At 43.1% G+C, this 12,712-nt stretch overlaps 1 protein-coding gene across 3 annotated transcripts in view; it reads left to right on the top strand.

Moving 5' to 3' along the window:
• ELOVL5 (ELOVL fatty acid elongase 5) overlaps window positions 1–12,712 on the top strand; it is a 38,525-nt gene that overhangs the window by 10,676 nt on the left and 15,137 nt on the right. For 2 of the 3 annotated variants that reach the window (XM_075049296.1, XM_075049295.1), the window contains exon 2: window positions 10,887–10,955. In XM_075049296.1, coding sequence (XP_074905397.1) covers window positions 10,898–10,955 — 58 coding nt within the window. In that variant the 5' untranslated portion in view covers window positions 10,887–10,897. The remainder of the gene's footprint in view (window positions 1–10,886; window positions 10,956–12,712) is intronic. The other variant, XM_075049297.1, reaches the window with a different exon arrangement.

Below are 12,712 nucleotides of genomic sequence, written 5' to 3'. Positions count from 1 at the left end.
TACCGTTCTTCCCCTTCCCCTTGAGTCTTGCCCTCTCACATCTGACCTGCCTTGAGACCATCCTTAATCCTGCAGGTTTTCAAGACAGAAGCATAGTAATGCATCTTAAAATCTGTCTCCTCTGTATTCTGAACATTTCAGGGTTGGACCTGGCTGAAAGCTGTTCTTGCTTGGCTGGTTTTTTGGGGCTACTTCAATTTTTCCCTGCCTCCCTCCACCCAGGTAGGGTGGAGGATGGGGAAGGAATGAAAGCACCCCTTGCAGCAGCGTCAAATCTGTTCTTGGTTGCTTCTGGTTATGCCACACGCCCTGGGTATGGTTTTATAGCTATGGACCTGGCGGAATGGAGAAGTTAGAGCAAGGCTGAGGTGATGTGATGGCTGTCAGCCTGAGGGTTACCCGTGGGCATGAGCTGTAACAGGCGTGAGCAGGAAAAAATGCCTGCATGGAGGGGAGCTTCTCATCTTTAGGAACAAGTAAGTTGCCGAAGACATTGTTGGAGAGACTTTGTGCAAGCGGCGAGGCAGAGGCGGCATATCTGGTAACCCCTTGCCTTTCTGGTACCCTTCTTGTCTGCTGCTTGTGGGGGTATTGGTTTGTCCTGTATTTAAAGCAGATATATTATAGCAAATTACAGTACTGACCCTGCCTTTGCTCAGGTGCTTTTGAAAGTATGAAGCAAATGTAGTAAAACATTCTGCACCCTGGCACCAAAGCTGGGGTTCAGTCTAGCTGGGTCCTTCATTGGAACAGATGTTAATGGCAGTGATGTTTCCACTGCATCAGGAATTTGTTGCCTCTTAATGAAAGAAGAGTGGCTAAATTTTGGAGGAAACAAACTTATTTTGCTGGAATTCCCTGCCTGACTTCTGCAGGTGCCTGTATTTTTTATGTTATGAAACAGCTTGGCAGTTGCCAGATGTGTGGACAGTGTGGTTTTTTTTCCTCCAGTAGTCTTTTTAAAGCTCATAGAAAGAGTCAGTGATAAGATCACACTGAACTTTACCACTACACTATTTCCTTTTAATTAGTTGGTTGGTCTTTCTCCCCTTAAAACAAAGAATAAAATACAAGAAACTGCAATAGTTACATCCTGGAGCAGGGTCTTCTGATGAAGTAACATTTAGGAAAATGCTGCCAACATCAAACCAAGGAAATGTACAGGTAGAAATGCTTTCTTTTCTAACCACTCTAGGAGTCAGTCATTGTTTTCAGGGACCCTTGTTGCAGCGATGATTTGGTACCCCAAAACTTGCTGATCCTCAGCAGCTGTTGGTTTGGCATGGGTCTGGCACAGGTAAGGACATTCAGCTGCTCAGGACCCACCAGGCTTTTCAGCCCTGAGCTTCTGTGACATAAATGCCATCAGCTGGCTGTGTGTTTTTTGCAACACTTTGTTTACAGATGTGCTAGGGGCCTGTGTTGTACAAGAAGGGAAAGGGGAGAAATCATCTGACTGATGCATCTGTAAGAAATCTGCTGTCTCCTCTTCTTCTGCCCTTTTATGAGGACATGTAGGCTTCATTCTCAGTGCTGCTTGTCAGTCCTGGGCAGGAAGAAAAAAGGATCAAAATCTTGCCTTACATAGTGTTAACTCCTTTGTCCTTTGGAAAGGAGATTAGATCTTCAAAGGCAGTTGCGTTTCTGAATGATGAACGTATTATTTTTGTACTGTTTTGAAGGCAGAGGGTTTAACAGAGCACCTAGCAGCAGGGTTTTGTCCTGAGCAGCACAATGCCATGGCATAACAGTTGTACCTGGAGTCATTTTTCTTCATTTCTCTCAGTTCTCTGAACGGTGGGAAAAGTAACATTTTTGGTACTTTCTTCTATTTAAAGCTAGCTGTCATTTGTACTTGCCTGACTCTTTTTTTTTTTTTTTTTTTTTTTTTTTTGGTAGTACAACTGTACACAGTGAACAGTACTGTCTGGCATGATGTTTAGCATCTTAAAATGAAGGCACCAAGTATTGATGCAGCTGTACATGATTAACTCACGTCTCATGGGGGTACAGCAGGAAAATAGAAAAGTTTTAAGACTGACTTCTCGTAGGGTGGCTGGCTGTATGAAGAAACAGCAGAAAGACAAGCTGTGGTGTGCATTTACAGTGTCAGTATGTGTCTTTTCTTCCTTTAGGTAGAAGGGTAAAAATTCACTTTTATTGAGGAATGTAACTAATTCAGTGTATTACATGTTGGGTTTTTTTGTGTGTTATGGCCCACCAGGGAATTTCACTTTTCCCGTAGCATTCCAGGTACTACCCCATGCTCACTGGAAATTAAAGTAAACATGCAAATAAATACTTAAAATACTGTAACTTGCCTAAGGGTAGCTTGTGTGTGTGCTTTTTCAGTGTGATATGTTTCCCAAACCCAAGTGATTCTCCAAAAGGTATTGTTTACCCATCTGAAAACAGGGGTTGTAGCTACACATTGCAGCAGGGCATCTCAATCCAGGTTTTGTATGTGCAGTTATCCCTGTACTAGTCAGATTTGCACGGTGTAGCATAACCTTCATGACTGTCACCCTCAGCTTTCATGATCTTCCTCTAATTTCTCAGCTTTTTATTGGGTTGCTGTATCTGGTCAGCACGTGAACCCCAAATAACCCTTTTATAGCTAAACCTTGTTTACTGGATAACTGCACACATCCATTTCTTGCTTTCCTGCACGTGTTTCACATGTGCAGGAGAATTGCAGGTGCTTTTATGGGTCGGATAGCAAGCTTTTGTATGTCAAGCTAATAAATGCAAAGAAGATAACCAAGAATCGTAGATGTGTCCTATACTTTCAGTTTTATTCTTGAGATGTCCCCTGGGCTCAGACCTTGGCACAGCAACGTTTTGGCAGGGGGAAGGGGCAGGCTGGTGGCGGATGCTCACTCGGTGCCACTGCTGTGGGGTGTTGGAGGAAATGAGGGTTCACGTGGGACGATGGCCCCACTTGTAACTCTTTTTTTTTTTTTTTTTTTTTTACCTACTTCTTGCTTCTTAAATTTTAATATGAAATTATGAGATGTGGGCATTTAAAAAAATAATAAATTGAAGCTTACTGTCTTGAAGCTATACAATATTCTTGAACTCTGCCATTAGGAACGGTCATGCAAGATGGGGCTTCTCTGTCCTTCAGACCTGTTGGCTGTGGTCTCAGCAGCTCTGTTGTTGGAGAATGCAGCCTTTTGACCAAGAAGGCTCATTAAAACAGGCTTTTGGGACTGTACCTTTATTTTTCTCTTGTGGAAATAAAAAGTTGGTTTGAGTGAAGTGCACAAACAGAGATTAGAGGAGTCCCTTTATTAAAGGGGAGAGGAGGAGTTTTTCAGACCTTCTTGCAGGTGGCACTTGAATAAGAGAAAGGAGACCCAAAATGAAAGCTGCAGTCCTTATGGCATTCTGGCCTTAGTTTTTGACTCCTTTATCTTCTCAGGTCTCTCTCTTTAGTGTCTCAGGCTTCCTCTGGCTAATTTGCCATTGTGAGCTACAGCTGGCAACATTTTCCCAATTGCATGATCAGCACAGCCTTTGAAAAAAGACAGAGCTTCAGATTAAAACAGTAGCTGCTAATAAAAACTCACACATTGCTTGGGGAGGAGGGCTTTGGAGCAAAGGTATATAGCAAATGCTGTGCTTTGGCTTTCCTTCCAAAAAAGTCAACTTGTAGCTCTTGTGCCATGTACATATTCTCCCTGTTTCCATCTAACCTAGTTTGCTACAGATCCTCTCTTCTGTTTCCCGTTAAGAAAAAAAAAACAAACCAAAAACCCAAACCAGTTCTTTAAGCTCCAGCCAGGAGTTGTCTGTGCAGTGTCCTTGCACATTTTATAATTGCCTGCTATTCCAAACACTTCAGTTGAATAAACCTGCGTGCTTTGCCTTTTCTTCCTCCCTGTTTTATTTCTGTAAATGCTTTTGCAATCTGCACTCTATTACTCTAACAGCACCGTGCTGTAAGCTGGCAGCGGTGAGGCAGTTTCCAGTATTGCAGTGCTGGGGTATCAGCGTGGCGACTGGGCACAGGGTGCCTCCTCAAATGTTTTATTCCAGAAAAATGCGTGCTGTTGCAAAAAGCAGTTTACCGTAGCGCTGAGGGATGCCAGATCTGCTGCTGCTAAGGGGGGCTTTGCAGCTCAAGAGATCCTTATTTGTAGCTCAATGAATCCTTCTGGGATGGAGAGGCGGTGGTGTAGCATTTTCCTCCGATTCTTAGTACTTCCATGGGTGCATTTGTGTGGTTGAGCTCTTCCTGCTTGGCCTTCGCCCTCTGTGTTTTCCCTCTGGCTAAAGTTATCCTGTGGTGCAGCAAGAGCTGTTGACTGCAAGGGGCTGAAATGCATGTGAATGTCCTAATCCTAGGACGCTCAGATCCTAATTTGAGCTAGGTTAGATCTGCTCAAAATGTGCATGAAACTGCAAGGACCTATGATTTCTCTTAACTCGCCTATCTGAAGATTATTAGATTCTGGTTTAATGAGGTATTGGGTATTGAGCACAATTAGTTACTCCATTTTGCAGTATCCTTTCTTGTATTTGTTTCTGTTCTGTAAAATACTTTAATTACCACAACTGTATTTAGGTATGAAGGTAATAATTCTGAAGGATTTGGAGAGGGTGGAATGACAGGAAAAGTAATGGCATGAAATCATCCCCCTAGTTAACTGGCCAAAGTCTTCCTTTACTCCCTGCATTTTCGAACATTTTGACGTACCATTGAGGTTAAACTGTTTGAGACTAGCTTCTCCTTTGTCCTGCATTTTTTATGCTTCCCTGAGTTTTATACAAATCATTTATTTCTAAACTTCCTTACGCTGGTGCTGCCGGTGAGCGTGAAAGCTCAGCACTGTGGGTCCCAATGAGTCAGCAGCAGGCTGGAGGATTTGCCACTGATGCAAGGTGGGCCAAAGATCTCCATTGCTTTGCTAGAGATACAGTTGCAAAATAAAGTTTAAAAATAGTTTCTTGCATTTTAACAAAACTAAAGTGCAGAATCTGCAGCACTCATGCTTCACCTGTTTTCCCATAAAATAGATGTACTTGCACTTTCAGATCAGTATGGTCTATGATTTATTCTGAACTTTTTAATGCTATCGTAAAGCATGCTTGGGACCTAAGAAGGTATTCAAAAAGGGCGAAAAAAGGGAATCTGGGGTTGGCAGCAAGTTGAAAGGCAAAGGGAATACATGCAAGGGGCAGTTAAGACCTTGGGAACAGAAAGGAGAAACTGGGCAGCTTTGGAAAGTGGACAGAAAACAGTTGACAGCTTTGATTATCGGTGCTGTCTTCCAGTTCTCAAGCAGCTGAGCATTTTCAATTCCAGTACATTTACAAAAGCAAACAGCAGCTTGATCATTGTGTTTTTGGAGGAGGGATAGTTTGTACTTTTGGAGGAGGGAAAAGAGGAGTCACCTCTGCAGTGGCAGGGACTGGGAAACATCATTTTAACGAGAAAAGACAATTAGAGATTTCCAAAATCAAGTGCCTAAAATTAGGCTTCGAAGTCCTAATTTAAGAACAGAGGAAGTGGCTCTTTTCCAAGAAGGCTGAGCAGCCAGGCCTGACGGCGTGTTGCTCTCATAGAAGCCACCATGATTATTTAGATGCCTATTTTGGGGATTTTTTTGGAACTCAAGTTCAGGTACTTAAATGTGGAAACTGGGATCTGTCGTTTCAGGGAGTTCTTGAGCAGCAGGGTGAGAGCTGGAGGATCCTGCTGAAAGGGAGCAGGCTCCCAATCAATGCTTTGAGCTTTCAGCCCAAAATGTTTTGTTGCTGCTCTTCAGTTTGCTTAAAGAGGGTGGCATGGGACAGGGGCCAAACCTTTATATTTTCGTGCCTTATCTTTGCACTTGGAAACTGAAGTTACTCCAAGAAGAAACTCAAGAAACAACATTTAAGAATTCTTGGTCACATTTTAATCACTTTTTGGCATAAACCCCCCAGAACATGTTTTCTGTGGAAAGCGTAGGAGAGAATTTCCTTTGAAGGACAGGAGCCGGTGAAATACTTCAGTATTTAGTAGCCCTTTCCTCAGAGAGTAGCGATGTGGATTAGAAGAGCAGGTTATCGCTGCTGGTAGCCTGTATGAAAAACTAATATAAATTAATTTAAAAAAAATACATACTGCAAGAAAAGCACATTTCTGTGTAGCCTTTGGCCTGTATTTTCAGTTGCCCTGCCCCAGGGCCATCCATGCCCGGACTGAGTGGCCAAGCAGAGCTCACCTCTTCTGCCCAAACACATGGGTGGCCACTGGAGCATAGTGCATGTCCCAGCTTATAGCACCAGAAGTGGAGAAGGATGCAAAATGTTCTGTGGATGTTCAAAAAAACCCTGTCTATCTAAATCCAGAGGATTTTTGAAAAAGTAATAGTTTAATGGTGGGGCTCAATCTTGTTGGGGCAAGGTGCGACTCTAGCCTTCATTATGTTTGTGTTGCAGAATTGGAAGTCCAGTAATTTTGTTTTGTTTAAAACATCAGATATGCATTTCCCTGGATTAAATATTTGGACTTGAAGGAGTAGAGTGTCTTTCAGGTTGTAAGCCTGAGTGCTTCCAGACTCTGATCCAGCTTGCCCTGGTGTTCAGGGACCTTACTGCACTGGTAAAATTTGGTGGCAGAGAGGATGATTTCTTTACTGTCCATTGTAGAAGGGCAGGTTAGGAAAAAATAACTAGTGTATGTAGAGGTGCAGTGTGTGGCATAATTGTGTCTTTTTTTTTTTTCTTTTTTTTTTCTGACCGTAGGTACTGAATAAGGCTACAGATGTCATCTATCTGGACTTCTGTAACGCCTTTGACATGGTCCCCCACAACATCCTTCTCTCTGAATTGGAGAGAGATGGATTAGGTGGGTGGAGTGTTCAGTGGATGAGGAACTGGTTGGATGATCATATCCAGAGCGTAGTGGTCAACAGCTCAATGTCCAGATGGAGATCAGTGATGAGTCCCTCAGGGGTCTGTACTGGGACCAGTACTGTTTAATATCTTCATCAGTTACATAGACAGTGGGATTGAGTGCAACTTCAGCAATTTTGCAGATGACTCCAAGCTGAGTGGTGCCGTTGACATGCCTGAGGGAAGGGATGGCATCCAGAGGGACCTGGACAAGCTCGAGAAGTGGGCCCATGTGAACCTCATGACATACAACAAGGCCAAGTGCCAGGTCCTGCACATGGGTTGGAGCAACCCCCAGTATCAGTACAGGCTGGGGGTGAAGGGATTGAGAGCAGCCCTGAGGAGAAGGACTTGGGGGCACTGGTGGGTGAAGAGCTGGGCACAAGCCAGCAACGTGCACTCGCAGCCCAGAAAGCCAACCGTGTCCTGGGCTGCATCCGAAGCAGCGTGGGCAGCAGGTCGAGGGAGGGGATTCTGCCCCACTAACCCGCTCTGGTGAGAGCCCACCTGGGGTCCTGCGTCCAGCTCTGGAGCCCCCAGCCCAGGAAAGACATGGACCTGTTGGAGCGGGTCCAGAGAAGGCCACAAAGATGATCAGGGGGCTGGAACACCTCTCCTGTTAAGACAGGCCAAGAGAGTTGGGGTTGTTCAGCCTGGAGAAGAGAAGGCTCTGGGGAGACCTTATAGCAGCCTTCCAGTACCTAAAGGGGACCTACAGGAAAGATGGGGACAAACATTTTAGTAGGGCCTGTTGTGATAGGACATGGGGTAATGGTTTTAAACCAAAAGAGGGTAGATTTAGACTAGACATAAGGAAGAAATCTTTTACAATGAGGGTGGTGAAACCCTGACACAGGTTGCCCAGAGAGGTGGTGGATGCCCCATCCCTGGAAACGTTCAAGGTCAGGCTGGACGGGGCTCTGAGCAAATCGATCTAGTTGAAGGTGTCCCTGCTCATGGCAGAGGGGTTGGACTAGATGGCCTTTAAAGGTCCCTGCCAACCCGAACTATTCTATGAATCTATGAATAGCGTGCCTTGCTGTGGGATGACTTCCAGGTAAGGGAGCATTGCTAGCGATCTGCTCGTGTATGTGGTCAGCCACAGAATTTGCTTACTTTTAGTATTAGGAAACATGCCGATTACAGTGTTTCGAATGGCCACTGGTTTAATTTTTCTGGGAGTCGATGTTCCTCTGAATTGGGAAACTATTCTAATTAAAAAAGAACCCTTGTAGTTGCTGCTGTTGAAGCAGTGTTTAATGTTGTGTGGCTGTTGGCAGGCGACTTGATGCATTTTCACATGACCCCCTCTGGAACAAAAGCAGATTGTTTCCCTCTGTTTTTCTGTTACACAAATGAGTTCCTTTTGAAACAATTTCTTTTTCTGCAAATTCTGGAAATCGACACCAGGAGTAGTTCTTCCTTCGCTATGCCTTTTACAATCTGCTGTCTGATAATGCTGGCACAAAAAGCTGCTTGGGAGTAGCAACCCAAAAGAGCGGAGACCTCTGCAGAAAGCCTTCTCTTGGGGAATGAGTTTTTCCTCCAATTTTATGGAACGGTTGAACATTGAGTATCATTTCTTGCTGTCTTTGCTATAGCTAGGTGGAGTTTGTTTCTGCTTTCTTAGTTGTTTCATTTACATATCTGCATTTTCAGTGACCAGCAAACAGCAGTATAGAGCAAGTCAGTTCTGAATTGAGCTTTTTTGTATATTTTTGTACAACGAACCTTTGTTTTTGAAAAAAACCTCTCCGATCTGAAGTCTTCCTCTGCAAAAAGGGGAGTTGAAGTCAGGTGCAGATGCTGGGTTATTGGATGATGCAGTGCTGCGTAACTAAATCAATTGGTACTGGATCAAAGGAGCAACAGACAAATTGAGTAAATGGGCATTTCAAGCAACAAAATTAATTATCCACTGGGGAGTGCTTTTCCTGGTGATACTTAATAGCTGACAGATTTAAAAAAAAAAAAGATGGGGGCAGGAGGGGAGGGGAAGAAGAGCTTGCTCTGAATAACTTTCTAGTCCTTGGAAATTATGTACTCATTTCTCACAGTCTTCCTGATGTTCATACTTCTGGTAGCATAGCATAGCCTTCTCAGTTAAATTTCCTTATTCCTAGGACACCAGCATGCCAGTGCTGTGGCCGTTCATGCAAGTGCTTGCAGTTTGTGTGTCGTAGCTGGTGAGACGACGTAATCCCCAAAATGCACCTTCTTGTGAAGGGTGTGCTTATTTGGGCCAGGCTTCTTCAGTCAGAAAATAAAACTGGCGTGAATCGGGACTGCAAAAGACTTTTAACACTCCCGGTTATTTTAATCAAGCTCTTCTGTTTGTGCCTGCTGACCAGATTCCAGGGACATTTCTGTGCCCTTGCGTAGTCCAGCGTGGTACAAAGACTTCATGCATGCGGAGGGGAAAGTCCTCTTCTGCGCGTGTCCCCGAGAGCCCTGTGGGAAACAATGGGTTGGGGCTGCAGCCAGAAATCCTCGGTGAGCGCGTCAGCCTCCTGCCTGGAGCCCTGCGGTGGAAGGGATGTGGGCTTACACAGATGACCACGCGATGGAAGTGCATGGATCCAAACCCGTTGTGTTTTCTTGGTCCCATTGAAGTCGCAGCCCCTGCGGGGGCCAGGCGGCAGGACTGGGGAGGGGGTGTCATTTGCATCCTGCCTGGCTTTTCTTGCTGGACTCGAAAGAAATGGAGGTGTCAGTCCCAGCTGACTAAAACCAGCAGACCTACTATTCATTTTACTTGCATAAATCGGAATTCCCCTAGGGGCAGGGTTTTCACAGGTGGAAGGGACATGTTTCTTTGTAACTACAACCAAAAAAATAAAGATGAACTTTTTTGTTGTTAGCAACTATGCGTAAACTTGCGTAGTCATTTCAGTTCATGCTGTGGATATGTTGACAGCTTATGTGTTGCTTACATTATTTCCCTGTAACTAAAAATTGCCGTTAATCTTAGTACTTCGGGGGGGAGAAACATGAAGTGAAAACTATCCTATTAAAAGAGGATAAAATAATTCTAGTGAAGGTTCAGTACAGTTCTGGATAGAAAAGAAGAAATTGGGAGGTGTTGGGTTTTGGTTTTTTGGTTGGGTTTTTTTGGTGGTGGTGGTTTTTTAATCAAGAAGAAAATGACCTGCTTCTCTTGAGAATGTCTTCATGTGCAATTGTCCCTGCTTGTGGAAAGTGTCGCTCCTTCTTTCCTGCTTTAGCCTTAGGGAGGTACGGTGGCTTATGTACCTCAGAGTATATACCAGGTGCTACTAATAAATACTGGCCATGTGAGGAGCTGACAGATAACATTTGAATCATTCTACTGTACTGATGTTGGAGGAGTTTTATCTGGTAATGTCTTGCCAGTAAGCAGTTTCTGGAACTGGAGATGTTCATGTCACGAACTGCTATGTTTTCTCCCTTGCCTCTGCAGCTCTCTCTGTCATTTCGTGACTGTTGATCTCTTGGTTTTATGGGCTGTTAATCAGAGGTGTAATCAGTCACCTGGCCGCAAAAGTGATAGCAGAGCCAGTTTTCCCTTTTTTTATCCTTCCCTCCTCCTCCCCAGCTAGTGTTGCCAGCTATTCAAGGCTCTTTGTTAAAAGAGCTTCATAGTATTTATTTGAGAATTTCAATGTTGCTGGCTTTCTCAAGGTCCAATTCTCTTCCTCCTCCTCTTACTCCTTGCAGAGGGATCTTGCAAGATGTCATCCCGTATTTGCACTTAAAAATACAGAATTAAATTATTTTAAGCTTCTCTGTATCTAGATTCATGATTAAATACTAAAGTGGGAAACAGTGCTCTTACACCAGTGGCTCTCTGAGACTAAAATAAACTTTATGAACTTTATATATGCTGGTAATGTCTAGTGTATCTGCTGCAATTTTTGCATATTAGTATTTTCATTGTTAACCCTAACAGATGGTATTCAGATGATTAAACTATTTCTGTGAGCTGAAGAACTAACTTTCTTCTCTTCTTTCCATTTCAGTAGGTTGTAGAATGGAACTTCTGGATAAAACAATCAATAGCTACCTTGATGTTTGGCTTGGACCCAGAGGTAAGATTTGTCAAAAATTAAATATGTAAATAAAACTGATATTTAAGTGCAGATACTAGAGCATAAGAAACAGCTTCCCTCTAACATCCTGACTTTGACAGGTGACTACTTTCTTTAGTGTCTGCAAAGCATCAAAATGTGTGATTCTGTAATAAATAAAAAAGTCTACTCAATGCTTCTGATCTTTTGACTTGAAGAGCTGCTTATTTTTCACCTATGACAATCATAGGTGCTATTCTTCTTACTATCAGTTAAGCTTGTGTTGTTAGTCTTAGTGAATGACTTATCTCACTCAGATCTTTGCCGTCTTTTTTTTTTTAGAATTTAATAATAGATTTTATTTTAAAAAATCTTATTTTTAATTTCCATTTGATGAAATAAAAATACTCTTGCCTTCATACCTAGAGCTGCTAAGAAATTTTTCACTAAAAAAATCTGTAGTTTTTGGAAACAATTGCTTCTTTGAAACCATTCTTTTTAAAGAAACAATGGTTTTGGTAGGTTTTTCACTGGGAAAAAGTCTACAGGTGTAGAACAGCAATCCTGGTCAGCGTGAGGAAGGGAGAGGCAGTGGGACCGGGACAGGTAGTGGCCTCATGGTGAGGGTTTCCAGCTAGGGTAGGGATGGCCCTGTTCCACCTGGTCCTGACCAGGAGCGATTAAATGTCATCATCCTGTATGTAGTGTGCATAGCAGAGCTGCTCAGTGGCATGTACTTTTTTCCTCCGATTACTTCAGTAGCGTCTTTTCTACCTCTTTCTTGTCCCAGTGAAACACCGGTGGTGGTGCTGCTTCCTTGCAGGACAAAGTCCACAGGAGGTGAAACAAGCCTCTGATCCTTCAATGTGTGTTTTCTGTTTGCTTTTAGTAGGTTGGTGCCCTTGTTGCCCCACTCTTCATACTAAGCCCATTTAAATTAGTCTAGATGTTCTGAGATAACTTATTGCATGTGCTGGTATATAGTCTATATTTGCCATGTCTTCAAAATAATGAGCCATAAAGGTAGCAAATCCAAATGATTCCCCGGCTTTCTTAACTACTTCCCAACTTATATTTTAAGGCCTCAATTCTCACATTCAGGATCCACATATGACTACTTTAAAATTAAGTCAGGGCCGTGAATGCCAGCAATACTTGAATTGTTCATTTATGGTTTGGTAAACTTGGTTTCAATCTTTTGGGTCGACTTTAGTGAGAGGAGTGAAATACCATGCTGTTGCTGGGTATGGATAACACAGTTGTGGTTCAAAAGGATCACGCACTTGTCCCAAGTGTTCCCCTGAGATCCTCTTATTTGGGGTGGTTTATGTGCTTTACGACATGTTGCCAACCGGACTGGTTAGTCAGACTGGACTGACTGCTCTGTGTTTCATTGCTCATACAAGGACTCCAAAATTTAATCCTTTTGAGTAGCACATACGTAAGTCTAATTGGGTTAGCATTGATTAGAAAATAATCGTCAGGTTCATCCACCAATAACCACAAAGGTATCTGCTTCACTCTTAGCTTTGCTGGCTTTGTGAGGAAATAAGGTGTGTACTGTTGGGAAAGGTTGGTTTCAGAGAATAAGGGGGAGATAGTTGTTGAAGCTTTTCTTTAGAACTTAAGCTCATCTGTGGTATTCAAGATGGACGACAATTCTGAATGGTAATGAGTATTTAAAAATAATAGTGGTAACAATTTAAGAATATTTTCGCCTCAGGAAGGTAATTATTTCTGCTTTCTTTAACAACTGTGTAACTAAAATCTTGGTGTTT

The sequence above is a fragment of the Buteo buteo genome, chromosome 17, assembly GCF_964188355.1.
Source record: "Buteo buteo chromosome 17, bButBut1.hap1.1, whole genome shotgun sequence".
Taxonomy (NCBI): Eukaryota; Metazoa; Chordata; class Aves; order Accipitriformes; family Accipitridae; genus Buteo; species Buteo buteo.
This window is presented reverse-complemented; position numbering and strand designations above follow the sequence as displayed.